At 60.6% G+C, this 27,215-nt stretch overlaps 2 protein-coding genes across 3 annotated transcripts; both read left to right on the forward strand.

The window, feature by feature from the left end:
- Positions 1 to 2,540: 2,540 nt before the first annotated feature.
- On the forward strand, positions 2,541 to 3,935 carry S1PR4 (sphingosine-1-phosphate receptor 4; the record flags this gene model as incomplete). The annotated part of the gene is made up of 1 exon (XM_082651094.1): positions 2,541 to 3,935. The coding sequence occupies one exon, from the start codon at positions 2,541 to 2,543 to the stop codon at positions 3,933 to 3,935; it is 1,395 nt and encodes a 464-aa protein (XP_082507220.1).
- Positions 3,936 to 10,018: 6,083 nt separating this feature from the next.
- On the forward strand, positions 10,019 to 25,841 carry NCLN (nicalin). 2 transcript variants are annotated; one of them, XM_082652473.1, is made up of 15 exons: positions 10,019 to 10,286; positions 15,482 to 15,672; positions 15,794 to 15,938; positions 17,573 to 17,667; positions 18,498 to 18,578; positions 19,969 to 20,072; positions 21,083 to 21,171; positions 21,254 to 21,393; positions 21,636 to 21,814; positions 22,656 to 22,743; positions 22,818 to 22,856; positions 22,939 to 23,102; positions 23,995 to 24,048; positions 24,143 to 24,221; positions 24,335 to 25,841. In XM_082652473.1, the coding sequence occupies exons 1-15, from the start codon at positions 10,103 to 10,105 to the stop codon at positions 24,389 to 24,391; spliced, it is 1,689 nt and encodes a 562-aa protein (XP_082508599.1). In that variant the 5' UTR covers positions 10,019 to 10,102; the 3' UTR covers positions 24,392 to 25,841. The 2 variants fall into 2 exon arrangements, with proteins under 2 accessions (XP_082508599.1, XP_082508600.1); XM_082652474.1 differs by having other exon boundaries at positions 22,942 to 23,102.
- The last annotated feature ends 1,374 nt before the right edge of the window (positions 25,842 to 27,215 follow it).

Below are 27,215 nucleotides of genomic sequence, written 5' to 3' on the forward strand. Positions count from 1 at the left end.
ACAGTACAGGATAGTTTCAGAATCACTACATCTATGCCACTCCCAAAAACGAACGTACTGAACCAAGTTTAAATTTTTTTTTGCAGTTCCCTTTGCCTTTAGAGTGAGTAGTGTGTCCAGAAGTTGCATGAGCTGGTTCTTTTCTATTTCTGTGAGGTTACGTTTTTCATTTGACATACCGTTCAGTTCATTTGTTTTCTATTTATGGTCCATCTTAAAGCTTCCGTCCTCCATCGTTGTTGATTTAAATTTTTGTTGAATATAGAAAGCATTAACAGTTTAAAAACTATACAGAGAGGAAAACTCAAAGGGTGTCATCTCCTCCTCTCTTCAATTTCAATCCCATCCACTCCTGTAGGTAACCAATTTGATTGGTTCTTGGTTTATCTTTCCTTTGCAAAAACAAGCTGATATATGGGTATTTCACTCCCCCCTTCTTTATTATACAAAAGGTAACATACTTGTTACTTCCCCCTCAACTTAACAATACATCGTGGAAATCGCCCTGTTCCGCTCACAGAGATCACCCTCATTTCTTTTTCATGGCTGCATAGTACTCCACGGTGAAGTGCAGTGTAATGCATCAGCCTCTCTCCTGTGTACAGACATCTGGGTTGCTTCCAATATTTTACACTTACAAATGACAAGGAGTAACCTTTTGTGTACTCACTTGTGTATTGTTAAAGCTGTGTTTTCAGGACAGACTGCTAGAAGGGGGACTGCTCTTCTGTAGCATGGGGATAATCGTAAGATTAAATAAGGTATAATGCACGTATGGCCTTTCACCCAGTCAGCAGGTAATTCATGGCAGAAGGTCACCACTGTTGGGCAGCTTGGCCTCAAATTAGCCAAACTCTGCTCTCTCATAGCATTTTAGTCTAGTTCTCAATTTGCTCTCTCAGCCTGGGGTGAGGGGCTCAGCTGGGGTTGGGGTTTAGTTGGGGTTGGGGCTCCACTAGAGTTGGGACTCAGCTTGGGATTGGGGTTCAGCTTGGGGTCAGGGTTCAGTTCAGGGTCAAATCTCAACCAGGGTCAGGGGTCAGGGTTGGAGTCAGGCTGTGGTCATGGGTTCCGCCAAGGTCAGGATTCAGCCTGGGATCAGGGCTCAGTCCAGGATCAGGGCTCAGTCCAGGACCAGGGCTCAGTCTAGGATCAGGGCTCAGTCTAGGACCAGGGCTCAGTCCAAGGTCAGGACTCAGCCTGGGATCAGGGCTCAGTCCAGGACCAGGGCTCAGTCTAGGATCAGGGCTCAGTCCAGGATCAGGGCTCAGTCCAAGGTCAGGGTTCAGCCTGGGATCAGGGCTCAGTCTAGGACCAGGGCTCAGTCTAGGACCAGGGCTCAGTCCAAGGTCAGGACTCAGCCTGGGATCAGGGCTCAGCTGGGATTGGGGGTCAGCCTGGGTCAGGGATCAGAGTTGGGGTCAGCCTATGGTCACAGGTTCGGCCAAGGTCAGGGTTCAGCCTGGGATCAGGGCTCAGTCCAGGGCCCAGGCTCAGAACGTGCCATGTGTCTCCCTGTGAACGTGCCTGGGTCAGGTGGTCCCACGTGAGGCCGGGACTGGGGCTCGGGTGCTCATCCCCTCCCCCCTCCCCCCAGCTGCCTGCACAGCCCCTCCTCTCACAACCCCCCCTTCAGATCCGTTTCTGCTTGGTCACCTCCAGTGACCAGATGTTGCTACTCCCCAGGGCGCCCCTCCCTTTGAGCTTCCCTGTAACTGTCCCGCTCCAGAGCTGAGCGATGAACTCAGGGTTCAGGGGGCCACAGTCCCTGGGCTGTACTCAACCCCTGTGTCCTGCCCACCCGCCACTCACGGGGGACACCAGAGCCCCTCAGACACCTGTGTCTCCTCCCTCAGACACTGGCCAGGGCAGTGTCCCCCCGCCTCAGGCCCCCCACACATCACTCCACACATCATCCCCGACTTCCTCTCCCCGCCTTGGTGCCCACACACCTCCGTCCTCACCCTTCTCTGGTTGAGTCAGTGTGAGCCGGGTCAGGATGGCTGTGCGGTGGCGGTGGGGTGAGTTCCCCACTTCTGTGAGCCCCTCCCCCTCCAGATGTGAGGTGCTGCCCCGGGTGGCGGTCCCCAGCAGCTCTACTCCCAGCAAAGCCAGCTCAGGGGCAGGAGAGGCAACGGAAAACCTGGGGAGAGAGGGTCCCGCCACGGAAGGCCCGGGTAAACGTGTGGGTGCGTGGGATTCACCTCCTGGCTGTGTGCTCTTCTGCGGGACCCGGGGCGAACACAGCCTCTCCAGGCCTCGGTTTCCCCTTCTGTGGACTGCGTGGTCCTGGCCCTGTCGTGAGGCTAAAACGGGGTGCATCTGCGGTATCGCTGAGGAAGCTGGTGGTGCTCCTGTGTGTGCGGCCGCTTGACGCACACTTATTAAGCACCTACTGTGTGCCAGGCGGGTTTGGAGCAGTTGGGGAGCCGGTGACGGAACAGCGGGTTCTGCAGGGAGTAGCTCATGGGGGCGGGGAAGTCATCCAGCCCGGGTGTCACAGGGGAACAGGTTTCCCCCGCTCTGGGACCCCACCCGCAATGAGGGACCGCGGGCTCGCAGCAGGCAGCAGCCGCAGCGCCCTCCGGGAGTCCGGGTGGGAAGCGACCGTTGGGATGCCCCTCCCCGTCCCGGCCTCACCCTCACCCTCACCCTGGGGGTACCTTGAACATAACAGGAAATTTCAAATAACAGGAAACCAAGACCGGGCAAGGCAAGCGGCTCCACCCTGCCTGGGGCGAACCACCCCGGGCCTCAGTCTGCCCCCGGGGACCGCAATGAACGCCACGGGGGCCCCGACCGAGGCCCCCGAGTCCTGCCAGCTGCTGGCGGCCATCGGGCACAGCCGGCTCATCGTCTTGCATTACAACCACTCTGGCCGGCTGGCGGGGCGGGGCGGGCCCGAGGAGGGCGGCCTGGGGGTGCTGCGCGGGCTCTTCGTGGCCGTGAGCTGCCTGGTGGTGCTGGAGAACCTGCTGGTGCTGGTGGCCATCGCCAGCCGCATGCGCTCCCGCCGCTGGGTCTATTACTGCCTGGTGAATATCACGCTCAGCGACCTGCTCACGGGCGCCGCGTACCTGGCCAACGTGCTGCTGTCCGGGTCGCGCACCTTCCGCCTGGCGCCGGCCCAGTGGTTCCTGCGCGAGGGCCTGCTCTTCATGGCGCTGGCCGCCTCCACCTTCAGCTTGCTCTTCACGGCGGGCGAGCGCTTCGCCACCATGGTGCGGCCGGTGGCTGAGAACGGGGCCACCAAGAGGGGCCGCGTGTGCAGCTTCATCGGACTCTGCTGGCTGCTGGCAGCCCTGCTGGGCCTGCTGCCTCTGCTGGGATGGAACTGCGTCTGCGCCTTCCAGCGCTGCTCCAGCCTGCTCCCGCTCTACTCCAAGGGCTACATCCTCTTCTGCGTGGTGGTCTTCGCCTGCATCCTGGCCACCATCATGGTGCTCTACGGGGCCATCTTCCGAGTGGTGCGCTCCAACGGGCAGAAGGCCCCATGCACCCCGGCCCGCCGCAAGGCTCAGCGGCTGCTCAAGACGGTGCTTATGATCCTGGTGGCTTTCGTGGTGTGCTGGGGCCCGCTCTTCGGCCTGCTGCTGGCCGACATCTTTGGCTCCAACGTCTGGGCTCAGGAGTACCTGCGGGGCATGGACTGGATCCTGGCGCTGGCTGTGCTCAACTCCGCGGTCAACCCGGTCATCTACTCCTTCCGCAGCCGGGAGGTGTGCCGGGCCGTGCTGGGCTTCCTCTGCTGTGCGTGTCTCCGGTTGGGACTGCGAGGGCCTGGGGACTGCCTGGCCCGGGCTGCCGAGGCCCAGTCCGTCGCCTCCACCACCGACAGCTCGCTGAGGCCGAGGGACAGCTTTCGGGGCTCCCGCTCGCACAGCTTCCGGATGCGGGAGCCCCTGTCCAGTATCTCCAGCGTACGGAGCATCTGAGCCCACGGTTAGGGCAGTGGTTCAGCTGCCAGGTGCACGCCCGGGCGCGCAGGGATGCAGCAGCAGGCAGGCTGGATGCAGAGGAAGGAAGAGGGCGGCCGGGGGCATGCGTCCCAGGGCCCTGCAGTCCTCCCCGAAGCCTCCTGAGGCTGCTGACGCCGAGTGGATTTCCCACGGTCTCCGTGGGGCAGGAGGCAACAGGAGGAACAGAGAGCGCGCTGGAATAGGGATGAATGCGTTTGCTGTGTACGCAGTCCCCCTCCTGTGAGATTCTGAGGAAATCCCAGCCCCACAGTGGGCCTCAGTGGGGCTCCCAGGCTGCCAGGGTTAGGCTGGGTAGGGGGGTGTCTATGCCCCGGCAACGCGAGAGTTCAATGATGGGATGAGATGCTGCAGCCCCTTATTCACATGTGGCATCAGGGTGATGGGATGAGGGCTGTGGGTCTGCTGGAGCTGTGCCTGCAGCACAGGGAGGGCCACGACACCCGCCCCTTCCTGTTCACTTCCCCTTTCCCTGCCCTATCTCTCATCTTGGGTCCTGGGCGGCCTCCTTCCCCCACCTCTGGCCTCTGCATCTCTTGGAACTCAGTCTGGAGACCAGCAGAGGGGGAGCCGACTGGCCCTCCTGACCTCGGGGAAATCTCACCACTTCTCCCTTTAGCACTACCTGCCTCTTCCTTCCCCATCTGTGAAATGGGCCTATAGCAGACGGAACCCACCGCAGGAGGCGGTCGGTACTGGCTCAGTGTTTTTGCCATGGCGCGTGGCATCAGTGTGTTGACAAAACATTCAGCGACGGTGGAAATGTTCTACATCTGTGCTGCCAGTGTGGGACCCTCATGTGGCTACTGAGCCCTCGATAAGTGGCCTGTGCGACTGAAGACTGAACTTGGAATTCCTTTGCATTTAGACAGTTCACAGGACTTGCGGCAATGGTATGGGACAGCGCCGCAGGGGTCCACCCTCCGGATGTAGCCACCTTTGGCTGGTAGAAAGTGCTCTCTTTCCATCTTCCTAGCCAAGAAAGTGTCCGCAGGTCCTTCTGCCTCCGTCTTGCCAAGTTCTTGGGTCAGCATCCCGTCTGCCACTCTGGATGGGATAGCTCCGTTCTGAGCCTCCATTTCTCCCCTGCAGGATGGGGGATGCGGCGATGGGAAACTGTTTACTGCGCTGTTTCAATAAAGCAGCCATTAGCCACATGTGGGTACGTAAAATTAATTAAAATGAATTTTTAAAATTCAGTTTCTTGGTGCATTTCTTGGAGCTGCCGTATCAAAGTATCACAGACCGAGGGGCTTAAACAACGGGAATGCATTCTTTCATGACTTCCCTGGTGGTCCAGTGGTTAAGACTCCACGCTTCCACTGCAGGGGGTACAAGTTGGATCCCTGGTCGGGGAACTAAGATCCTGCATGCTGAGCGTTGCGGTCAAAAAAAAGAAAAGAGAAAAGAAATGTATCCTCTCATGGTTCTGGAGGCTGGAAGTCTGAGATCAAGGTGCCAACAGGTTTGGTTCGTTCTGAGCCCTCTCTCCTAGATTCTGGGGGTTTGCTGGCAATCTTTGGCATCCCTTGGTTTGTAGACTCCATTTTCACATGGGTTCTCCCTGTGTGCACATCTGTGTGCAAATTTTCCCTTTTTATAAGGACACCAGTCCTATTGGATTAGGGCCACCCTATTCCAGTGTGACTCAGCTTAACTAATTACACCTATAACCATCCTATTTCCTAATAAGGTCCTATTCTGAGGTCCTGGGGGTTAGGATTTCAAGACGTGAATTTTGGAGACACAATTCAGCCCATAACACTTGGTCACACTAGCCACACTTCAAGTGCTTGATGGGACATGGGACTTGTGGCTACTGTTTTGGACAGTGTAGACACAGAGCATGTCCATCATCACAGAAAATTCTGTTGGACAGGACTGGAAAACGTTCCAAGCATGTATAAGCTGGGATACTTCTTACATTTTCCTGATTCCTGGTCCACGTGTGTTTATTCAGGACAGTGGCAGGCAGGGTGAGGTCTCGGTGGAATTTGGTGTGAGTGGAGCCTGGGCCTCCTTGAAGCTCTCAGCCTGTGTCCTGGGCCTGTGTGAGCTGGCCCTGTGGCCCCCTCTGCCCTGTGGGGTGTCACACTTTGCTTTGACTGAGCTGCACTCTTTGCTGCTCCCTCCCATCTGGGGTCTTTGCACCTGCCTTTGTTGTCCCCAGTAGAGTGGCCTGCCTGGCACGTGCCCTGCCCATCCTTCAGGTCTCAGCTTTAGCATCACCTCCTCCAGGAAGTCTCCCTGATTTCTCCTCCTCAGCCCTCTTCCGGGCTCCCACACCTGCCTGTGCAACTCCATCATAGATCCGATCGCGCCTGGTTACTCATCCACCTTCTCCCCTGGACTTGGAGCTCCATGAGAGTGGAGGTAGTGACAGTGTTTGGGCCACAGCTATGTCCCTGGCACCCAGCATAGGACCCAGCAGATAGCAGGTGCTCCATGACCTAGAGTGTTGGGAGAACTAGTCCTAGCATCATGCCTCACAATGAGCCTGGGAAACTTCTTCCCCTCCTTACTCTCCACCCCCACCTTCCTCCCTGACTACGATGAAACTGTTCCCATGAATCCTGACTTCTGCTCTTAGGTGGCTCAGGTGTCTGTAACGCATCACCGTTCCCCAGCTCTGCCGCTCACCATGGGCTTCAGTTTCCTCATCTGTAAAATGAGGATATTGATATCCCCTGCCCTCCTGGGATGTTGTTAAGACAAGGAATATAAAGGCCCTCAAACTTACGTGTCTGATTTTGTAATAGGGAAGAACAAATCTGACTCTTTTTTTTTTTTTTTTTTCGGTACGTGGGCCTCTCACTGTTGTGGCCTCTCCCGCTGTGGAGCACAGGCTCCGGATGCGCAGGCTCAGTGGCCATGGCTCACGGGCCCAGCCGCTCCGCGGCATGTGGGATCTTCCCAGACCGGGGCACGAACCCGTGTCCCCTGCATCGGCAGGTGGCCTCTCAACCACTGCACCACCGAGGAAGCCCCTGACTCCTTTTTAGACCTGTTCCTTTTACTTTAACCTTTCTGCCCTGTTGCCTGTGCTTAGTCATGGTGGCTTTGTACCTTTTGTACAAGAATGTTGCCTATAGCCTGAAATATGCAGGTGAGCCTATTCTCAAGGCTCTGACGTTTAAGAGTCCCTTCACATAGAGGTAAAATGTTTCAGAATAGGGAATAACATTTGTTTTGTTGGAGGTTTACAGGAACATCCTGACCTGACCTGACCTGCACAGCTGCAAGAACAAAGGATTCCAAAACCAAGAAGTTTGCAGCAACTAACCACGTCTCTCTCTCACTTGCCTTTAAAAGTGCTTTGCTGAAACCCTCTGGGGAGTCGGGGTTTATGGGGCATGAGACACTGGTCTCCTTGCATGGCCCTGCAATAAACCTTTCTCTGCTCCAAACTCCAACTTCTGGTTTGTTTGTCCTCACTGTGCATTGGGCACAGGAACTTGCGTTTGGCAACATTTTTTTTTTTTTTTTTTTTTGCAGTACGCGGGCCACTAACCGTTGTGGCCTCTCCCGCTGTGGAGCACAGGCTCTGGACGTGCAGGCTCAGTGGCCATGGCTCACGGGCCCAGCCACTCCGCGGCATGTGGGATCTTCCCAGATCGGGGCACGAACCTGTGTCCCCTGCATCAGCAGGCGGACTCTCAACCACTGCACCACCAGGGAAACCCCCTGACAACATTTTAAAATGCCTTATATATCACTCAACGTTATCCTAGTCACCTTTGTACTAACTCATTTAATCCTTGGAAAATCTCCAGGAGGCAGGTACCATCATAACTCCATTTTATAGATGGAGAAACTAAGATCCAGAGAGGTTAGGTAGCTTACACAAGGTCACACAACTGGGAAGAGGCAGAGCTGGGATTCAAACCCAGACAGGTGACTTTTTTTTTTGTTTTCTGGGATCTTAGTTCCCTGACCAGGGATCAAACCCACGCCCCCTGCAGTGGAAGCGTGGAGTATTAACCCCTGGACCACCAGGGAAGTCCCCACAGGTGACTTCTGGATCCCTGTCTGTTACTGCCTCTTTGATGAATGAATGAATAAATGAATGAATGAAGGAATGAATACCAGTTCCTTCTCTCCTTTGGAAAACTCAGAATGAATGTTCCATTTCATTCTTCGGGCTGCCCCAAGGTTTCATCTCCACAAAGCAGGATTAGTTGAACCTCCCCATTTTACAGACAGAAAAAAAAGGCTCAGGAGAGGAGGCGGAATGGGCAGCCCTAAAGTCCAAGCCTCGTTATCTGAGCCAAGTTTAGGCCCCTTTCTTGCTTTATCTCTAGGTGAGTGTGCATGTCTTGCTTGTTCATAGCCTGGCCTGGAAGAGTGGGGGTAGATGGAGAAGCAGGTAATAAACATTTGCTGATGAAGACCATGTGGGCCAGAATTTCTCAGTCTTTTCCCTGCCCTGCCAAGCCACTCCTGACTCCTCATGCCTAGGACCTGCCTGGGGATGGCTGGAAGCAAGGGACACAGCTGGAAGGGAGGGGCTGGTGTGTTGGTGTTTTCATGACTCATTCATTCATTCACTCAACAACTGTGTGTCAGGCTCTATTCTGGGCAATGGGGTTGCAGCTATAAACAACCTGGTACCTGCCCGCGGAAAGGTCACAATTTGCTGGGGGTGGCAAACGTCAAACTGAGAAATGTCCAACATCATTTCAGTAAGGAACTAGCCATGCAGAAAGTGGGAGGGGGCCCGCGAGTGTTTTGCAGGAACAGTGGATGCGGCAGCTCTGAGGCTGCACGAGCTTGGTGCGTTCTCATAATACCAACACTTATTGAGCGCTTCACGTATGCCTCATCCTTTCTAAGTGCATTCACGTGGATTATCTTATTGAATCCTCACACACCCCTGGGGAGCTGGGAAAGAGTGTTTGATTATTTATCATCATATTTGGCAGCTGAGGAAATGGCGGCTCAGAGAGGTGAAGCGACTTGCCCAAGGTCACACAGCTGGGAAGTGGAGGAGCTGGGACTTGAACTCATGCTGTTAATCAACACAACTGCCACCTTTCACTTGGGACCGAAGGGAGTCCCACTTCCCTAGGCAACGGTATCAGAACCTGTGGGCTAGGGCCATGTGCTCTGCACCTTCTGGCCTCAGTCTTCCCATCTGTGCAAGGGGGTGTGAGTTACTGATGCCCCTTAAGGCCACTGGCCCAGAGAGAATTGGGTTCTCAGGGGGGCCAGATTAGAAAATACAAATTTAAGGCACCCAGTAAAATTTGAATTTCTGATGAACGAATATTATTTTTTTTACTGAGTATGTCCCAAATATAAATACGCCTAAGTATAAATATATCACCAACCCCGCACAACACCAAGCTGCAGACTACAAGTCCCATAATCCATTGCGACATCCCTTTAGGAACCTTCTGTCATGATTTCTTGATACTTCTTTCATTCTTTTATCCAAAAATTACATAAACCACCCACTGTGTGCCAGGCCTTGTGTTAAGCTCTGAGGAATACATCAGTGCACAAAGCAGACACAAGTCTTTGCCCTCATGGTGTTAACATCTATATTTCTTGGGAGTTTTAAGTGATTTTTTTTCCGAACTTCTGCCAGGAAGACTTCAGCTCCCATGACCCCTTGTGCTTGTTCAATGAGACTACAATTCCCAGGAGACCTAGCGCATCAGGCCGGCCCCTCTCTTCCTTATTCCCAACTTTCCTCCGGGTCGCAAGGTCACGTCCTGCACAACCCCCTTCCCCCCTCCACCTTCTATCACAGCAAAGACAGGGCCTCAGTAAGTTCCGCCGATTATATATATATTTTTAAGTCTCCGTATTTTCTGACTTGGGGTTTATGTGAAACCTTAGTCAAACGGTCCACCACAGCTGCTTTTCTCGGGGAGTAACGGAATAGGCCTACAACTCCCAGGTGGCTCAGCGCGCGCCGGTCGGACTACAACTCCCAGCAGGCAGCGCGGCGGGCGGGCGGCCCTCGGCGGTGCCCGCAGGACCCCGGAGCGGGCGCGGGCTGCCCGGCGCGGCGCCCGCAGGACCCCGGCACCTACTCATGCCTAGGTGAGTTCGCGTGAGCCGCCGCTGCCGCCGTCCCGTCCCCGCCGCCGCCCCGCGCGGCCCCGCCGCCGGCCAGGATGCTGGAGGAAGCAGGAGAGGTGCTGGAGAACATGCTGAAGGCGTCCTGCCTGCCGCTTGGCTTCATCGTCTTCCTGCCCGCCGTGCTGCTGCTCGTGGCGCCGCCGCTGCCCGCCGCTGACGCGGCGCACGAGTTCACCGTGTACCGCATGCAGCAGTACGACCTGCAGGGACAGCCCTACGGTGCGTGGACCCGGGCCCCTGGCCTCCCCCCGGGGCCGGGCTTTCCCCATGGGCTCCTGACCTCCCCCACTTTTGCCTCCCCGCAACAGACCTTCCGCTCAGCCTCTCCCGTCTCCGGGGCTCCGGCCTATGCCGGCCAGGATGCCCCCTCCCTCGGTTCGGTCTCTGCTCCCCGGGCCCCAGGACCTGCCTGTCCCACCTGTCCAGCAGGAGTCCAGCCCGCAGACCTCACTTGGGCCGCCAGACACTTACCCAGATCCCAGGCAAGTCCGAGCCTGGATACCTGGACCGACGCTAGGCCCCCAGCTCTCTCTGCCCCAGGGACCCGCTGCGCTGGCTGCCACAGCACCCCGGCCCCGTCCCCGACAAGGGCTACATGCTCCAGAACGCAGAGCTTCCTCCCACCTTCAGGCCAAGCTGTCCCTGCTCCTTTTCTCCTGGGTCCTCTCTCTCTGATTCCCAGCTGGAACAGAGCCCCAACCTTGGGTCTTCTTCACTTGGAGTGGAGCCTCTCAGCGCGGTTCTGCCAGGCCGAGCTGGCCACCCTTGCACAGCTCCTGGCACCCCGGTGTGTTTTGTCCAGTGTCTGCATTCTGACCTCCTTTAGGGCTTAAGAAGCTCTGATCACTGACCCCAACCTGGCTCCGTGTCAAGGCCCATCTCTCCCCAGGCTCTGCTCCCTGGTCCCAACTCATGAGCCAGGTTCCTCAGAATTCCTTAGATAATCTTTCAGTCCCCTCCTTTTGGGCTCCTGGAATGCCTTGCACCCTATTTCTTGCTCCCCCCTTAGGTGCATACCCACCCCTCAGCTTCCTGGAACAACACCGGCCCACCCTGGCTCCTTCTTTCCAGGATTTCAGGTCCCCGCGGCTGGATCCTGCCCAGCTCCTGTTCCCCGGCCCTGCTCCCTCATCTGTCAAAGTTCTGACCCCAGTGCCCAAGTCATTCTGAATTTCCCTCTCTTTCCCCAGCCTTGCTGTATCTGGTGTTCCAGAACCTTCTGGCCTCTGGTTTCTCTTCCAGCCTCTGGTTTCTCTTCCAGCCCGGTGCCTTAGGCCCCCACAAGTCAAGGCCCGCCCTCCCCAGTCCCCCTGGTCCCCTCATGTCTGAGCTCTGGTTCTCTTGGATTAGCGTCTCTTGTTGGGACATCAGGCCTAGCCTGAGCCCCCTGGATCCCCTGCCACTGCCAGGCCCCTGGGGAGCCCCAGTGTTGGGAGATTCCCCTCAGATTCCTCATCACCCCAGAGTTATGTCGTTTCTGTTCAGTGCAGTGGTTGTCAACCCAGGGGTCGCTGAGTGATGCCATCGGGTTGTCATGACTGGGGAGCTCCTGGCATCGAGGGGGTAGGGCCAGGGGTGCTGCCCCACACCCCACAGCGCCTGGGACGGCCTCTCCCAGAGAATGACCTGGGCCAGATTGTCAGCAGTGCTGAGGGGGAGAACTTGGGGTTACAGTGATGTCTCTAGACCCCAGGCTCTCGACCGGTGGGGAGGAAGGCCAGGAGCCCCTAACGAGTGGGCAGTTTGTATGCGTTGTTGACATCCCCCTGGGGAGAGGGTTTCAGTCGGTGCTGTCGCAGGTGGTCTTTTGAGATGTGGCTCATGCAGCGGAAGAAGGGGATCTTCAGCACCTTTTGGTGGTTCATTGTAATAAGCTTGAATAGCCACGTGTGACTAGCGGCTGCCGTTCTGGTCTAGCGGATCCTGCAGTCCAGGATCCTAGAACTCTCCAGATCAACCCGGCAGTCCTTCCCGCACCCAGTCACTCCGCTGTCCCCTCTCGCACTGCACTCGGAGCCTTGCCGGGAGCTCTCCCAGCACACCCAGCTCCACTCCGGGACCCTTGGGCAGCTGTAATCCAGCAGCCTGGATGCCCGGGATTCCCCCACCGCCTGCTCAGCGCTGGCCTGCTTGCAGTTGTGGCCCCCTCTCCCCGTCCCAGACAGGTGCGCAGACCCGCTCCCTGACTGCATCATTCTCCTCACAGGTCCTCGGGAACCTTCTCTCCTTTCTCCCTGCTCTCCTTCCCTCTTCCCTTCCTTTACCTGAGTTCTTTCCCCTGTTCCTGGATTCCTTCCCGTTCTTTTTTCTGACCCGGTGTCTCCCCCCACCCCACATGTCCTCCTTTCCGGCCCCCATCTTTGTTGCTCATGGTGAGAAACCCGGATGCCGAGTGGGCTCGGGGGTGAGCGGAGGGGCCTGGCAGGGTGCCCACCCGTCTCAGCTCGCACGTCTACACCTCCACCCAGATCACACCAGGCAGCGTCCCCCATTGGCAGGGATGTGAGGTCCCCACCGCTGCCTGGGGAGATACTGGCGGGATAGTTCGGGAAGGCCCGGTGGTGCAGAGGGAGTTCCGGCTCCTCCCCGGTTGCGGAGCCTCTGAGGGCTGGTCTGCTGGGTCACTGCTGATTGCAGCGTCCCCAGCATCACGCACGCCCTTGGCTCCTGCCTCCTGGTGTAACCCTTGCTCTGGGCCTCCTTTCCCAACTTCCTGTTCGCTCCTGTTGAGAAACAGGCGGGCAGGGTGCCGGGAAGGGGAGACGTGTGCTCTTTGAGCTGGGGTGTGACCCCCACCCCGCCCCGCGAATGGACTCTGGCCTTTCTGGGCTGGGCCGCTCGCGCCCATCCCACTTGGTCCCCTCAGAAACAGCCCTGGGAGGTGGGGATGTGGGCACCCACACCGGGCACGGGGACGGGCTCTCCGCCCCTTGCTGGTCGGTGGCTTCGCGCTACAAAGGACCAGTGCAACCCGCAAGGAGAGAGGACTGGCCCTGGGCCCTCGGTAGAGAAGTCTGTGACCTCTGTCCAGGTGTGGTCCCATTGTGGGAACCAACGACTTCCGTCCAGGTGTCCAGCGGCTGCCCAGACGCAGGGGTGACCGAGGCTGCGCTGGCTTCAGCCTCATGCCAGCAAAGACGGTCTCTGCTCTTGGGGCGCTCAGCCTCTGGGGGCACTTAGGGGGCTGGCGTCCACTTGATTCCGCTCTCACCCCCTCCTTCCCATCCCCTGGGAAGCCGGTCTCTGTAGGCTCCACAGGCGGTCCTCTGTGTCCCCACCCCGAGGTGACAGGTGACATCCGAGCCGACTCTGGGAGGCTGCGGGCTCCTGGGAGGCTGCGGCTGGACACGTGGGACATGGGGGAGGGGCCTGTCCGGCATTCCCAGAGCTTCAGGGGCCCCTGAAGGTTTTTGCCACTCTCCCCCGCCAGGCCCTCCCAGGCTCCACGTTGCCCTAAAGCAGAGGAAAGGCCCCGGGAGGGTGGGGTGGGGAGAGGCACACAGCCCCCAGCCTGGGGCGTACAGCCCAGCTTGGCTCCTTGGTCACAGACCCCGCCCCTGAGACAGCCCTGCCCTTTCCCACCTGGGGCGCTGTCCTTTCTGTGTTCTGCTGGGCCCCTCCCGCGGACCAGCCCTCAGGATGAGCTGTAGGAAGCCACGCTTCTCCGGACGGCACATTCTTGGGAAGCAGAGGTGGGGACCTCGCTCCCGGCCCTGAGCCTGAGTCCGTCTGGGCACAGGTGTCGCCTTGCCCGGCAGGCTTGACCTCCAGGCAGCACGCTCTGGCTCCCTGGGGGAAGCAGACCTGTTTCTCTGCGTTATGATTTTGACGCTCACTGTGTGGGTCTCCAGCTGGAGGCCCTAAGGGCCGTGTCTGGCCCCCGTGTGCAGTAGGGTTTGTTTGCTTGTTTTGTGCACGCTGGGTCAGCCTGGGCTCGCTGTGTGCCCGTGTCACCTGGGTGCTGGTGGCCCTGGCAGCTGGGGGCCTGCCTGAGCCCCCTTTCCCATCAGTCCAGGGATGGCCCCGAGGGCCCGCCGCTGCATGCCGTGCACCTGTGGGTGCTGGCGCCCCCTCCTCGTTCCGCTGAAATGTCCACGCAGCTTCCCGCCGCCTTTCTCCAGTAGAGCTCTCAGGACAGCAGTGCTCTGTGTCTGAGGGGACCTGCTGCCCTTAGGAAAGCGCCCTGCAGTCCTGGCTGTAGCCTACTTCTGCTCAGGCGGGGAGGGGGCAGCTGCCTGGAAAAGCTTGTGAGCGGGGAGGGGTCCAAGCCGGAAGCAGCCTCTCCCTCCCTCCCTGATTCTCTGGCTCTTTCTTGAGCTCCCAGATGAGAGAAACACGGGTGGTCCTGCCTGCAGGGCACACCAGGCCACGTCTGGCATCATCTGTGGTTACCCTGACTAGGGGGCTCCTGGCATCGAGGGGGCGGGGCCAGGGAGGCTGCTCTACACCCCACAGTACCCAGGACGGCCCAGGGGGAACAGTGCAGCCCTGACTGGAAGAAGATGGACAAACCCTGGTGTTTCCCTTCCTGAGGGGCTTCGGGGAGACCGGGCGTTGGTTCGTTCCATGTCCTGAGCCTGCTGGGCTGGGAGTCGCCAGGCGATGCTGGGTTTGCGCTGGGGTGAACGAGGTCCCTACCCCTGGAACCCCCAAGCTAGTTAGGGGAGTAGATAGCAAGGGCCCCGGGGACATGGACAAGGCCGTGTTAGAGCTGTGAGGGGAGGGGACCCTGGTCTGGGGAGGGTGGGACGGGGGCCACTGATCAGGTCAGCCAGGGCAGGGTTTGGGTTTTCCTCAGGTCATTGGCAACTGTGGGGGGCAGTCCTGTAGCCTGGGGGCTCCCTTTGCTGGGGACTAGACCCTGGAGTGGGTGCTGGGCTCTGTGCTGGGGGTCTCCTGACACCCTGGGCAGGGCGTGAGGCACCTGTGGGGCCCTGCGTCCCGGGAGCCACGGGGAACCTAGGGGAGGAGGGCTGGGGGAGCAGGACCGACTGGGTTCCAATCCCGGGGCTCCTGCTGACGGTCCTGCCTTCCGGGTGGGTGGCTTGGGGGGGTTACTGGCTGCCTCTGTGGGCTGGGGTGGGGGCATCCGCCCCTGAGCTGCCGCAGGGACATGGGGCGGGGGTGGGGCACAGCAGCCAGCCTGGCAGGCAGCCCGCACATCTTCGCGGGGCGGCTGGGTGGGCAGGGACCACGTCACTTTATGAGGGATGACTGTGGCCGAGGTGCAGTGGCGGGGGGAGGGTGCCAGAGCAGTGGGTCCAGCCCTGGTTTAGGAATGTAGGGGTAGGGGGGTTGGTCCAAGGAGAAGGGTCTTCGTTTTTGTTGAGTTCTCGGAAGGCCCCGCGAGCCGAGGGTTGGGGTGGGTGCGGCTCCGGTGGGTGGGCGGCCAGCTGAGGGACCACTCCCTGCAGGCACGCGGAACGCGGTGCTTAACACGGAGGCGCGCACCATCGACGCGGACGTGCTGAGCCGGCGCTGTGTGCTCATGCGGCTGCTGGACTTCTCGTACGAGCGCTACCAGCGCGCCCTACGCCAGTCGGCCGGTGCCGTGGTCATCATCCTGCCACGGGCCATGGCTGCGGTGCCGCAGGACGTCATCCGGGTGAGGCCCGCCCCGCCCCACCGGCTCCGGCTCCATCCAGTCCAGTCCCCGGTGCCCGCCCTCCAGGGGCAGCCCCGGGCCCCCCTGCCAGAAGCCGCCTGAACATTTGTCTCTCCCGCAGCAATTCATGGAGATCGAGCCCGAGATGCTGGCCATGGAGACCATCGTGCCCGTGTACTTCGCTGTGGAGGACGACGCCCTGCTGTCCATCTACGAGCAGACGCAGGCTGCGTCCACCTCCCAGGGCTCTGCCTCAGCCGCTGAAGGTGAGCTCGGGGTGGGGATGTGCGGAGAGGAGCCCCGCTGTGCAGTTTCCAGGACCCCCTCTCCCGGGCTGGGGGATGCTGCGGTGAGCTTGGCAGTCGGGAGCTCTGCTGTTTGACCGGTCCGGGGGCCATGGGGGAGAGTGAGCTAGCAAAAGTGGTCAAAGAGTTGAGCCAAAGGGATCCAATCGCTGGTGTAGGAAAAGGAAGCTGGTGGGAGTGGGCAAGGCAGGCAGGTTTGTCCACACAGCGGAGTCACCCAGTGGACTCACCCAGCTCCTTGGGGAAACAGTGTTTAAGCTGTAAAGGAAGGGTCATTCCTCCTGGCCAGATTATTAGCTGCGTGGATGCTAGACTGGGGGGTGGCAGACTGTGGCCCTCGGCCACCTGTTTGTGCAAATAAAGTTTTATCGGCACACAGCCAGTGTTTCACACGGCTTATGGGCTTTCACACTACAGTAGCAGAGTTCAGTGGCTGTGACAGACTGGCCCACAGAGCTGAAAATTTCGACTCTAGCAGTTTACAGCGAAGGTTTGCCAAACCCTCGTCTGGATTAAAGTCTGGACAGTGGCCTTCTCCATTGTGGCAGCACAAGAGTGAGTTTTTGGAAAGATCTTAATTTCTAGTTAGAGCGGAGGGGAGGAGGAGGAGTCAGCTGCCTGGTGGAATATTATGAAGCCGTTAAGAAACGGCATCGGGTGTGAGAAAGTGCTTATTTTACATTGGTTGTGGAAAAAACAGAATATAAGATCATAGATCAGGATCACAACACTTTCTTAGGCGTAGCTTGTTTGTTTTGGAATAACGCTAGGGTTTATAAGAAGTTGCGGACATACTCCGGTTCCTGAGAGGCACCCTCCCAGCTCCCCCAGTGATGACACCTCCCATGGCCATCACAATTGTGGTTTGTGTCATTGTCGTCGTTGTTTTTCGGCCGCACCGCACGGCTTGCAGGATCTTACTTCCCCGACCAGGGATTGAACCCCGGGCCCTTGGCAGTGAAAGCGCGGAGTCCTACCCACTGGACCGCCAGGGAATTCCCACTGTTGTATTTTTAAATGTGTAAAGAACGGAAGGGCTTGAGACAGGGTGAGCTCATGGGCGTTTTAGGGCAGTCGCTGCCCCAGGTGAAAAAGTGGCAGGCGCAGTGGACCACTGGCTTACGTGGAGCGAGGTGGGCACCACCTCACCTAGGCTCAGGACAGAACGGAACTTTCCTTCTTATGAAACTTTGAGTTCTCACGCCATCTTCGCTTTCGGGGCTGGGCTGGAGGGTCCTGAGCCATGTGATGGGAAACTCCTGTTTTGGGGTCACTGCTGAAGTGATCCTTGGGAAGCTGGGTCAGAGGTCGTGCACGCGCCATTGTGATTTAGGAACGGTCCTGCAGGGCGAGGGCGCGTACGCACTCCTCACCGGCCTCAGTGGTGTCCGGGTGACTGTTTCACCGGCTCTTATACTGGACACCCAGCTTCTTTCCCGTGTCCAGTTACCACGTTGTGTTCTAGTCTGTGTGGTCAATTCTGCTTTTGCTCAGACTGAACCCCTGGAGTCTGGGGTGCTGGGGTGGTGAGCATGCCGGCTCTGGTCCGGGAAGCCCCCCCGGCTCAGGCCAACCCTCCCCGCCCCTGTCCTCAGTGCTGCTGCACACCGCCACCGCCAACGGCTTCCAGATGGTCACTAGCGGGGTCCAGAGCAAGGCCGTGAGCGACTGGCTCATCACCAGCGTGGAGGTGGGTGCCCGGCGTGCCTCACTGCCCGTCCCCACTAGAGGGAGCCTCTGACCGGGAAATCGGGTCAGGTGGCCGCCCGCCCGCCCTATGGAGAGATGGGCCTCCAGCCATACACCCTGCCTTGCCTCCTCCCCCAACCCCTGCCCCACCGAGAGCCCCCACCCCGAGTGGCCGGCCCTTCCCCTAACAGTAACATCGCGGGAGCTCGGCCGAGCAGGCGGAGAGCAGAGCTTTGGGCAGCAATTAAAGCCTAATCTCCCACCGGGAGGGTGAGTGTATGCAGGCATCCAGGCCAGAGCAAGGTCCAAGTCCTCCCCCTCGCCTCTCCCCACCAGGGTCAGCTCCACGGGCCGCCCATGGGGTTGTCTCGCTGCACCCGCCCCCCCCCCCCAAAAAAAAGCCTCTGGCGGTTTTGTTCCCTTCCCCCCACAAGGAGGCCGCAGCTGAGGCCTTGCAGAGCTGCCCTCTGTCCAGAGAGTAAGGGGCGTGGGGCCTCAGCACATGCTGCCCCCGGCTCGGCCCCGTGGGCCCTGCTCCTGACAGGATGACTTTCCCGACTGTTCCCTGCTGGACTTGACCGGGGGCTGGTTTACGCAGGAGGACCGGCCAGGGTGCCGGATCCCGACCCCCCGAGCTCTTCCTGCGCTGTCAGGACCTTGCCATGCCTGCCATCAGCAGGACTCGGCCTTTGAAGGGTGGGCCTGGTTTCCCGCGGCCACCCGCCCACCCCCGTGTCCACAGTGTAGCCGGCAAAGCCGAGAACACTGCCGCCGGGTGGGGGGCGGCCACGGCCTCGGGCCGGCTGCCCCTTCATGCCTGTGCCTCTGCAGGGGCGGCTGACCGGGCTGGGCGGAGAGGACCTGCCCACCATCGTCATCGTGGCCCACTACGACGCCTTCGGGGTGGCCCCGGTACGTCCGTGCCCTCAGGGCCCCGTGAACACCCTGCGGGGCTGGTGTCATCGTGAAGCTTCACTCCCCCAAACGAGACGTGACAGCAGAGGGAGGGGCGCTCCCCGGGGAGGCCCACGAGACCCAGCCCGGGCTTCTCACTGGGGGCCGGTCATGCAGGCACCTCGGCCCGGCATGGCTGAGACCCCAGACCCAAGAGGAGAGCAGGTGCCCGTGCGGACCCCATGTCTGCACAGGCAGTGTTGGGACAGGGGGCCCCCGAAGTCCGGTTCCCGGCACCCCTGAGGGCTGGCCTGGCCAGCGTCCCTCCAGGCTGCAGGCCACCCGGGGCTGTGCCCTCAGAGCCCCCGGCACTTTGGGGTGGGAGGTTCCTGCTGGAGAATCAACAGCCGGCTGAACCGGACAGTGGGTGCTGGGAGGGCCTGCAGCCGGGCGTGCGCCCCTGACCGCGCCTTGCGGGCCGCCTCCCCTGGGAGGCCAAGGCTGTCCTTGAGGACGCTGGGGCCCAGAGGCCGGCCCTGGACAGTCGGCTCACAGCCACTGTCTCACCCTTTTCATCATCCACCCCCACGGAGCCTTTTTAGACACCTGTGTCCTCGTTTTCCCTTTCTTGTGAAATTTTCTTAAATTTTTGAGATGTGATTCCCATAACATAAAATCCATCCTTTTAAAGCACGCAATTCAGAGATTTTTAGTGAATTCACAAAATTTGTGTAGACATCACCGCTTTCTGCTTCCAGAGTGTTCCATCCCCCCAAAAGAAGCCCCGTCCCTATGAAGTCACCCCACCCCTCCCCCAGCCCCTGACAGCCAGGAACCCACTCTCGGTGTCTGTGGATCGGCCTGTCCTGGACGTTTTCCCTCAGTGGGGTCACAGCCTGTGTGTCCTTCTGTGTCTGGCTTCCCTCACTGAGCACCCTGTGGGCCCCTCCCTGTGAACTTGAACAGCGTCGTGTGTCAGTTGGTGCACTGTGACTGTGGGAGGGTCCCAAGCCATGCAAACAACCCAGTTTTTTTCTCTCCAAGAACCAGTCGTTCCCCGTGGGGAATGTCGCCTTAGAGCGCAGGACTCAGACGCCGGGCCGGGGCGGGGGCGGTGGTGGTGGTGGTGTTCACAGCGCGGGGGGGCAGAAGGCCGGAGGTCCAGCTGGAGGGAGCTCCCAGGGCAGATGCCCAGGCTGGACGGAGGCTGCGCACGGGGCTTCCCACGTGCGTGGGGGCCGGGCGGCACCCAGGGGCCGTCGGTCTCAGGTTTGGGCCGCGCAGGGCGGGTGAGCCCAGCTGCGCTGGAGATGTGGACCGGGGGCGAGATGCGGAGGGGGGTTGGGGGGGTGCGAGGCGCCACATGTGGACGTGGGGTGACCTCGGCCTCCTCTCTGCACACCCGCAGTGGCTGTCGCACGGCGCGGACTCCAATGGAAGTGGCATCTCTGTGCTGCTGGAGCTCACCCGTCTCTTCTCCAGGCTCTATACCTACAAGCGCACCCACGCCGCGTAAGTGATGGGGGCAGGGCGGTTCCGACCCTGGAATCACAGCGTCAGGTCGTGGGGCCCAGCTCCTCCCGGGTGCACCCCTGGGAATCCTCCCCAGGAGGTTGGGCTGCCCTCGCTCCTGGAAGAGCCGGGGACACTCCAACGGCAAGAAGCAGAAATACCTGCGAGCCGGTCGCTCAGGCTGGCGTCTCCCCGTTGCGGCCCCGGGCACAGCTGGTCACCGGTGTGGGCGCTCGTCCTTATGCCACGCTGCCCTGGGACGGCAGGGGCCCAGTGACGAGCGAGTCTCCCTGAGCTGCCGGGCCTGGCTCCACGCATGCAGGTGCCCTGAGCAGCAGGAGTGCTTACGTCCTGGGCAGGGAGGGGAGGTTGAGATCAGGGTGTCAGCAGGACCGCGCCTCCTCCTGAAACTCCAGGGGAGGGTCCTTCCTGCTGCTGCCGGGTTCCAGCAGTGATGGATTCCTCGGTCCCAGCTTTACGTGGCCTTCTCTTCCTCCAGGTGTCTCCCTCTTCTATAAGGATCGCCGTGGCCACGGCGGGATGGATGGGGCTGGGGGGGGTGGCACGGGGACATGGTCCTTCACGACACCCCTGGCTTCAGTCCTTCTCGAGGGACAGGGTGCTGAATCACCTGTCACTTTTTATTTCCTGGTTGGTCCACCCAGTCTCTCCTGGTTTCGAGAGTTCAGAGAGGCCCCTGAAGCAATGCTTCTCGCCAGAGGGGCAACAGAGCTGTACTTCTCACCTGGAGCCCCCTGGGGACACTGGGCCATGTCTGAGGACATTGTGATCATCATGACTCGGGGACTCCTGGCATCCATTGGGTGGGGGCCAGGGATGCTGCTGCATACCCCACAGCACCCAGGACGCCCCGATGTCAGCAGTGCCAGGATAGGGAGGCCCAGCCCTGAAGGCTGGTTGGATTTCATACTTGGGGGGGAACCACTTCCTCCTTGTCGGGGACCTGGACTCCCACGTGTCAACGCTGGCGCCCCACTGCTTCCCGCTAGGTACAACCTCCTGTTCTTTGCGTCTGGAGGAGGAAAGTTCAACTACCAGGGCACCAAGCGCTGGTTAGAAGACAATCTGGACCACACAGGTGAGCGGCCCCAGTGGCCAGGGTGGGGTCTGGGCTGCCGGTACTCCCCCCACCTCCACCCACCAGCCCTCACTGCACTCAGATTCCAGCCTGCTCCAGGACAACGTGGCCTTTGTCCTCTGCCTGGACACCCTGGGCCGGGGGGACAGCCTGCACCTGCATGTGTCCAAGCCGCCCAGGGAGGGGACGCTACAGCACTCCTTCCTGCGGGAGCTCGAGACGGTAGGTGCCCCGCTGGAGGCAAGGCTGGGACATGGGAGCTTTGTGCACCCTGGGGCCTCGGGTGAGCCTCAGGTGGGTTTTCCGGGGAGGGGGGCAGGTGGGCTTCTCCCTGGGTTCCAGAAGCAGGAGGTTCGGGGAGGGACTTGGGACCCACCAGACGCGAGGGACCACCGCCACAGAGACAGGCGGGGTTGGGGCACAGCCCGCGGGCACCGGGCAGAGCCTGACAGTGCCCCTTGCAGGTGGCCGCCCACCAGTTCCCTGAGGTGCGGTTCTCCATGGTGCACAAGAAGATCAACCTGGCGGAGGACATCCTGGCCTGGGAGCATGAACGCTTCGCCATCCGCCGGCTGCCTGCCTTCACCCTGTCCCATCTGGAGAGCCACCGTGACGGCCAGCGCAGCAGCATCATGGACGTGCGGTGAGCACCGCCATCGGAGCAGGCATGGGCCGGGGCATCCACTGGTCCTGGGGCATCCAGCAGGCTTCCTGGAGGAGGTGGCGCTAGAACTGGGGCACGAGCCAGGAGAAGGGTGTGGCTCGGTGGAGGGAAGACTTGGGGCGGGGGAGGCAGGGTACCTCCCGGGGCAGCCCCGCACCCCACGCCCACGCTCACTCAGGTCGGGATGTGTTGCCTCTGAGGCTCCTCTTCTACAGTCCTGTGTTGCTGGCAGCCCTTGGTGTCCCTGGGCTTGTGGCCGTGCCACCGTCCCCGCCTCCGTGGTCACGTGGCCTCTCCCTTGTGCCTGTGACCAAATTCCCCTCCTTACAGGGACACCAGCCGTGGGACTTCAGGCCCCCCTACTCCAGTGCAATCACATCTTAGCTAATAACGTCTGCGGAGATCCTACTTCCAAATCGGGTCCCATTCCCAGGTTCCGGGTGGGCGTGAATTTGGGGGACACTGTTGCCCCCACTACAGGGCGTTACAGCAACTCCACCCTCAGCAGCCCGTGGAGGTGTGGGTGTCCTGACCTCCCCCAAGGTCCAGAGGAGGAGATAGGCCCGGGGCCGCCAGTCACTGAGGCAGACGCGCGTCCACGGGGCGCAGGCTCGGCCCGCGCGCCCTGGGTGCAGGGCAGCCCCGTCGGGGGCGGGCCCGTCCCAGAGAGGAGCCTGCAGTGTGGGGGGCGCCCGTCTGCTGGGAGGGCCGTCACCCTGCTTGTCTTTATCGTTATCAGGTATATGCTCGCTCTTGGTTTTTGGCGATTATGAACAATGCCAATTCCTGATACATGTGTTTTTAAAACTTGCCCTCGAAGGTCCCGGGTTGACTCCAAAACTCTGACCCGAAACACGAGGCTGATCGCCGAGGCCCTGACCCGTGTCATCTACAACCTGACAGAGAAGGTGAGCCCCCGCCTGCAGGCCCCCCACCCGCCCGGCCGCTCTGGACTCAGCCCCATGCTCTCCTCTCTCTGCAGGGGACGCCCCCGGACATGCCAGTCTTCACGGAGCAGATGGTAACGTGCGGGTGGGCAGGCGGGCAGGCGGGGGGCCGGTGGGGTGGGGCAGGGTCCCGTGACCACGGTCGCTTCCCCGCAGCAGATCCAGCGGGAGCAGCTGGACTCGGTGATGGACTGGCTGACCGCCCAGCCGCGGGCCGCCCAGCTGGTGGGCAAGGACGGCACGTTCCTCAGCACGTTGCAGCACCACCTCGGCCACTACCTGAAGGAGGTCAGGCCGCACCACGTCAAGGCCGACAAGCGGTGAGGCCGGGCGCCGCCCCGCCAGCCAGCGGGTGGGCTCTTCTGGGGCCTTCCCCCAGGGCCAGATGGAGCAGACAGAAACACTGGACGAAAAATAAAACGATAAGTGAGAAGTGCAGGTGCCCCGTTAAACGAGTTCCAGGTGAACCACAATTGTCTCAGTGTAAGTATAGCCCACGCAGTGTCTGGGACATACTTACACTGAAAGCCCATTTCTTCTGTATCTGCAGTCCTCGTAGAACTGAAGCCCTGTGTTTTATGTGGCAGCCCTATACTCCCAGCTACTCTTCGTGGACCTTTTGTGTTCTGGGCCTCGGGTGACTCATACCCCAGGTCCCCTCCTGCCCTCGGGATGCTCTTCCCCACTGCAGGCCTCCTGAGTTTTGTCTTCTTTCTGTTCAGGGCTCCCATGCTCCCTGGTTGGACTGAACAAGGACTGGGGAGGGGTGTCTGGGGGATCCATAGGCAGGAGACACCCCCCCGGAAAGCTTGGTGCCCCTCGCTGGCTCTCCACCTTCCTCCCAACTCCTGGTGCTCCAGGGAGAGCAAGCTCTTGAATAGAAGAAGAAACTGAGGCTCAGAGTGGACCCACGGCTGTGGAGCTGGGGGCCTCCAATTCCTAGGCTGTGGTCGTTCTCCCTCTATAGAAAGACTTCCCAGACCAGATAATTTCCACAGTAACCACACTTTGTTTTAGAGAGTATACCCCAGAAAGCAACAGGAAAGACATTAGTTGAGAATAAAGCACGGTCCTTCCCCAGGAGGGACAGTGGCAGCCTTGTGCAGGCACACACCTGGGGTGCCCCCTTCCCCCGCCACGTTCCTAGGCTGGTGGGACCTCCGGTGGCCCTGCTATCAGGGTGAGCCTGCTGAGAAAGCGCTCTCTCACCAGGGACCCTGAGTTTGTCTTCTATGACCAGCTGAAGCAGGTGATGAACGCCTACAGGTGAGCGCCCTGGGTCACTGTCCAGGGGACTGGGTCCTCGGGACAGCTGGGGAGCAGCCCGCTGACCCACCCCGCCGCCCCCTCCCCTCCCCAGGGTCAAGCCGGCCATTTTCGACCTGCTTCTGGCCGTCTGCATCGGCGCCTACCTCGGGATGGCCTACACGGCGGTCCAGGTGAGCAGGGGACTGGGGAATGCGAGGCCTTTCAGGAGACCCCTTGGGCGGCCCGAGGGCCTTCCTGTTGGCGGGGTCGCCTGACCTCACTGGAGCCCTCCCGCTGCCCCCAGCACTTCGACCTCCTGTACAAAACAGTTCAGAGACTGCTGAAGGCCAAGACGCAGTGACGCGGCTGCTGGGCGCCGGCAGGAGGGCAGGTCCTTGCCCCGCGGCCTCGGCGGCTGTAACCCTGAATTACAGAGCTGTTCTGTGTTGCTCTTGAGGATTTGGGGGCTTCTTTCTCTTGTTTATCCTTTGAGCTCCCTCGGAGGAGCGCTGGTGGAGGTCTGTCTGGTCTGGGGCCTGGCCGCGGACTCGGGGACAGACGTGTGGATGAGCCCCCGCCCTGGAGTCGGCCCCGTGGCCCTCGGGGCGCGTAAGCCACGCCAGGAAAGAGGAACTGTGCCCAGCTCAGCCTCGGCCTCACCCCCGCCCATGATGCTGACCGTGGACCTGGTGGTCACAGGCCAACAGGGTCAGGGCCAGGCCACCCCCGTGCTGGCTCTGCGTCTGACCTCGAGGCTGTCCCCACCCCCTCCGTCGACCCGGGTACTCCCTTCCCTCCCGTCTGGAGAGGGTGGCACTGCCTCTGGGTCCCCAGGTTCTGGCCGCCCCCTCGCAGCCTTGTGCCCTCACCCAGCTGGCCCTGGGACACGACTCCCCTGAGCCCCCTTGGGCGGCTGGCGCCTTGAACACCTGGCAGCCTCCCCAGGGGCCCTTGCGCTGCTCACCCTGCTTCGCGCTGCCTCTGCCCCTCCTGCCCCTGCCCCGGACTCTTGGGGCTCCGCGCTCAGCCTGTCCCCCTGCGGAGCTCCCGGGGTGGGGGGAGGCCCCTCTGCCCCTTTCCCTGGACCTTGGTTTCCTCATATGCAAGGAGGAGGATGCTTTCGGGGGGAGTGGGCACCCCCCCATCCCAGGAGGAGACGTGACCATGGGAGCAGCTCTTCCTGCGACCATGAGGGGGTGGGTCTGGGCCTGAGCCCCACAAACCAGGTGCCTGGTGGGGCCTGAGCTGCTCGGAAGGGGTGGAGGGGGCAGGGCTGGGACTGACCTCAGGGAGACCCAGATTCATTAGCAATACAGTCAGTTAAGTGTTGAGTGCTGGGGGGCCAGGGTCCAGGAGAGGGGACTCCAGGGGCCTCCTGGCCACCATGGAGGGCTTGCCTGCCTTCCAGTTCTGAGGGGCCTGGAGGGGCTGGGGACTGGCTCGCTCCCAAAGCCTCCCGATGCTCACTGGAGGGAACGGGCTCCTGGGGGCTCCTGGCTCCGCTGGACCGTCCTGTCAGGCCTGGGAGGGGCAGGCGTGGAGGCTGCAGGTCCTCTGTCTCATCCCACCCTCTCCCTGCCCGGTGGCCCATCTCCCCCAAAGACTGTTTACCGAGTGCCCCGCCACCTCTGGGGCGGGTATGGGCCCGGCCCCGCCTGGCCCATCCTATCCTTCCCCACATGTGAGTGTGTGAGCCGTGGACGAGCTGTGGTTGCCGCGTGAACGTCCTTCCTCCCCAGGGCGCATGGTCAGGATCGCTGACCAGTTGGAGTCAGGATGCTTGTGGGACGCGGCCGGACGATCAGAAATAAAGCCATAATGAATGACAGCCTTGCGTGTCCTGTCTTGTCGGGGGCTGGGGCCTCAGGGTTCAGTCCTGCCCACCTGAAAGTGGTTTGCGTTTCCCCGGGGGGTGGGGGGGGCCTGGTGCCCGTATGGAGAGCAGGGTCAGCATCCCTCCTGCCCCCAGCTGAGACTGCTACCACTCCCCACTGCAGAATGGGGTAAAAACCAGTTCAGAGCTGATGGGACAGCGGGCCATGTTCCTTTCCTGCGGTGGCTGTCCACGAACTCAGTGTCTCAAAACAGGGATTTGTCGTGTCCCAGCTCTGGATGCTGTGAGGGCGAGGATCCCAGGTCTGTCCCGGCTTCTGGTCTCTGTGTCGTGTGGCCGTCTTTTCTGTCTTCTCTCATAAGGATGCGTCTTTGGGTTTAGGGCCCATCCTACTCCGGCAGGACTGCATGCCAGCTAATCACATCTGCAAAGGCCCTATTTCTCCATAAGACCATAAGTCTGAAGTTCTGCGTGGACGTGACATTTGGAGGGACACCATTCAACCTGATGCAGGGTGCAATGGCTGTGTGAAGGCCACGCCCACTGGTCAGGCGCCGCCACCCCCCCCCGCCCCGCCCCCGCCCCGCCACCCAGCCGCAGACCAGGCTACGGGGAGGCCCTGGCTTGGCTGTGGTGCCCTGTGCAGCTCAACGCAGGGGTTCCGGCGTCAGGTTCTCTGCTCTGGCCTGGGAGCTCCCGAGGGTCTGCCTTGAACAAAGCCCTGCCCTCAGGAGCTTGGGTTCTGGGGGTGGGGTAGGATACACAGTACAGAGACGTATGCTGCGGGGACATGAAGCCACAGGCGACGGAGTTAGTGAGGGGGGTGCAATTTGGACGAGGCATCGGGGGAGCCAAGGGAGGGGGTTGTGGGATCCTTTATCCCAGGGAGGTGGGACCCTGGGGGGCTGTGGGCAGAGGAGGGGGCGGGGCCTGACTCGTGCTCACAGGCGCCCTCTGCTGGCGGCTGCGGGGGGACAGACAGGGGAGGGCGCCAGGCGCCGAGGACTGTGCTTGTCCAGGTGGGGGCACAGGAGGGGAGGAGTGGGCTGGGTTCCCCGAACCCAGAGGAGGGGCTAGGAGGGTGCTCCTGGGACCGTGTGGGCCAGACCGCAGGGGGTTGCTCAAGTTGCATTAGTGACGCCCATAGGGTCAGGGTCACAGCTGCCTCTCCTCAGACCCCACTCTCCTCCCCCACCCCGCCCCCCACTGTCCTGAGGCTGGAAGGTGGCTCTGGCCCCAGCACGGACTCATGTAAAACTCCCCACGTCTCAGGGGCAAAGCCAGTCCCTCATCTCCTCATTTCAACACAGGTTGATATTTCTTCCTCGTTTTCCACAAAACTGTTCCATTG

The sequence above is a fragment of the Grampus griseus genome, assembly GCF_964374135.1.
Source record: "Grampus griseus genome assembly, chromosome: 3".
Lineage (NCBI taxonomy): Eukaryota > Metazoa > Chordata > Mammalia > Artiodactyla > Delphinidae > Grampus > Grampus griseus.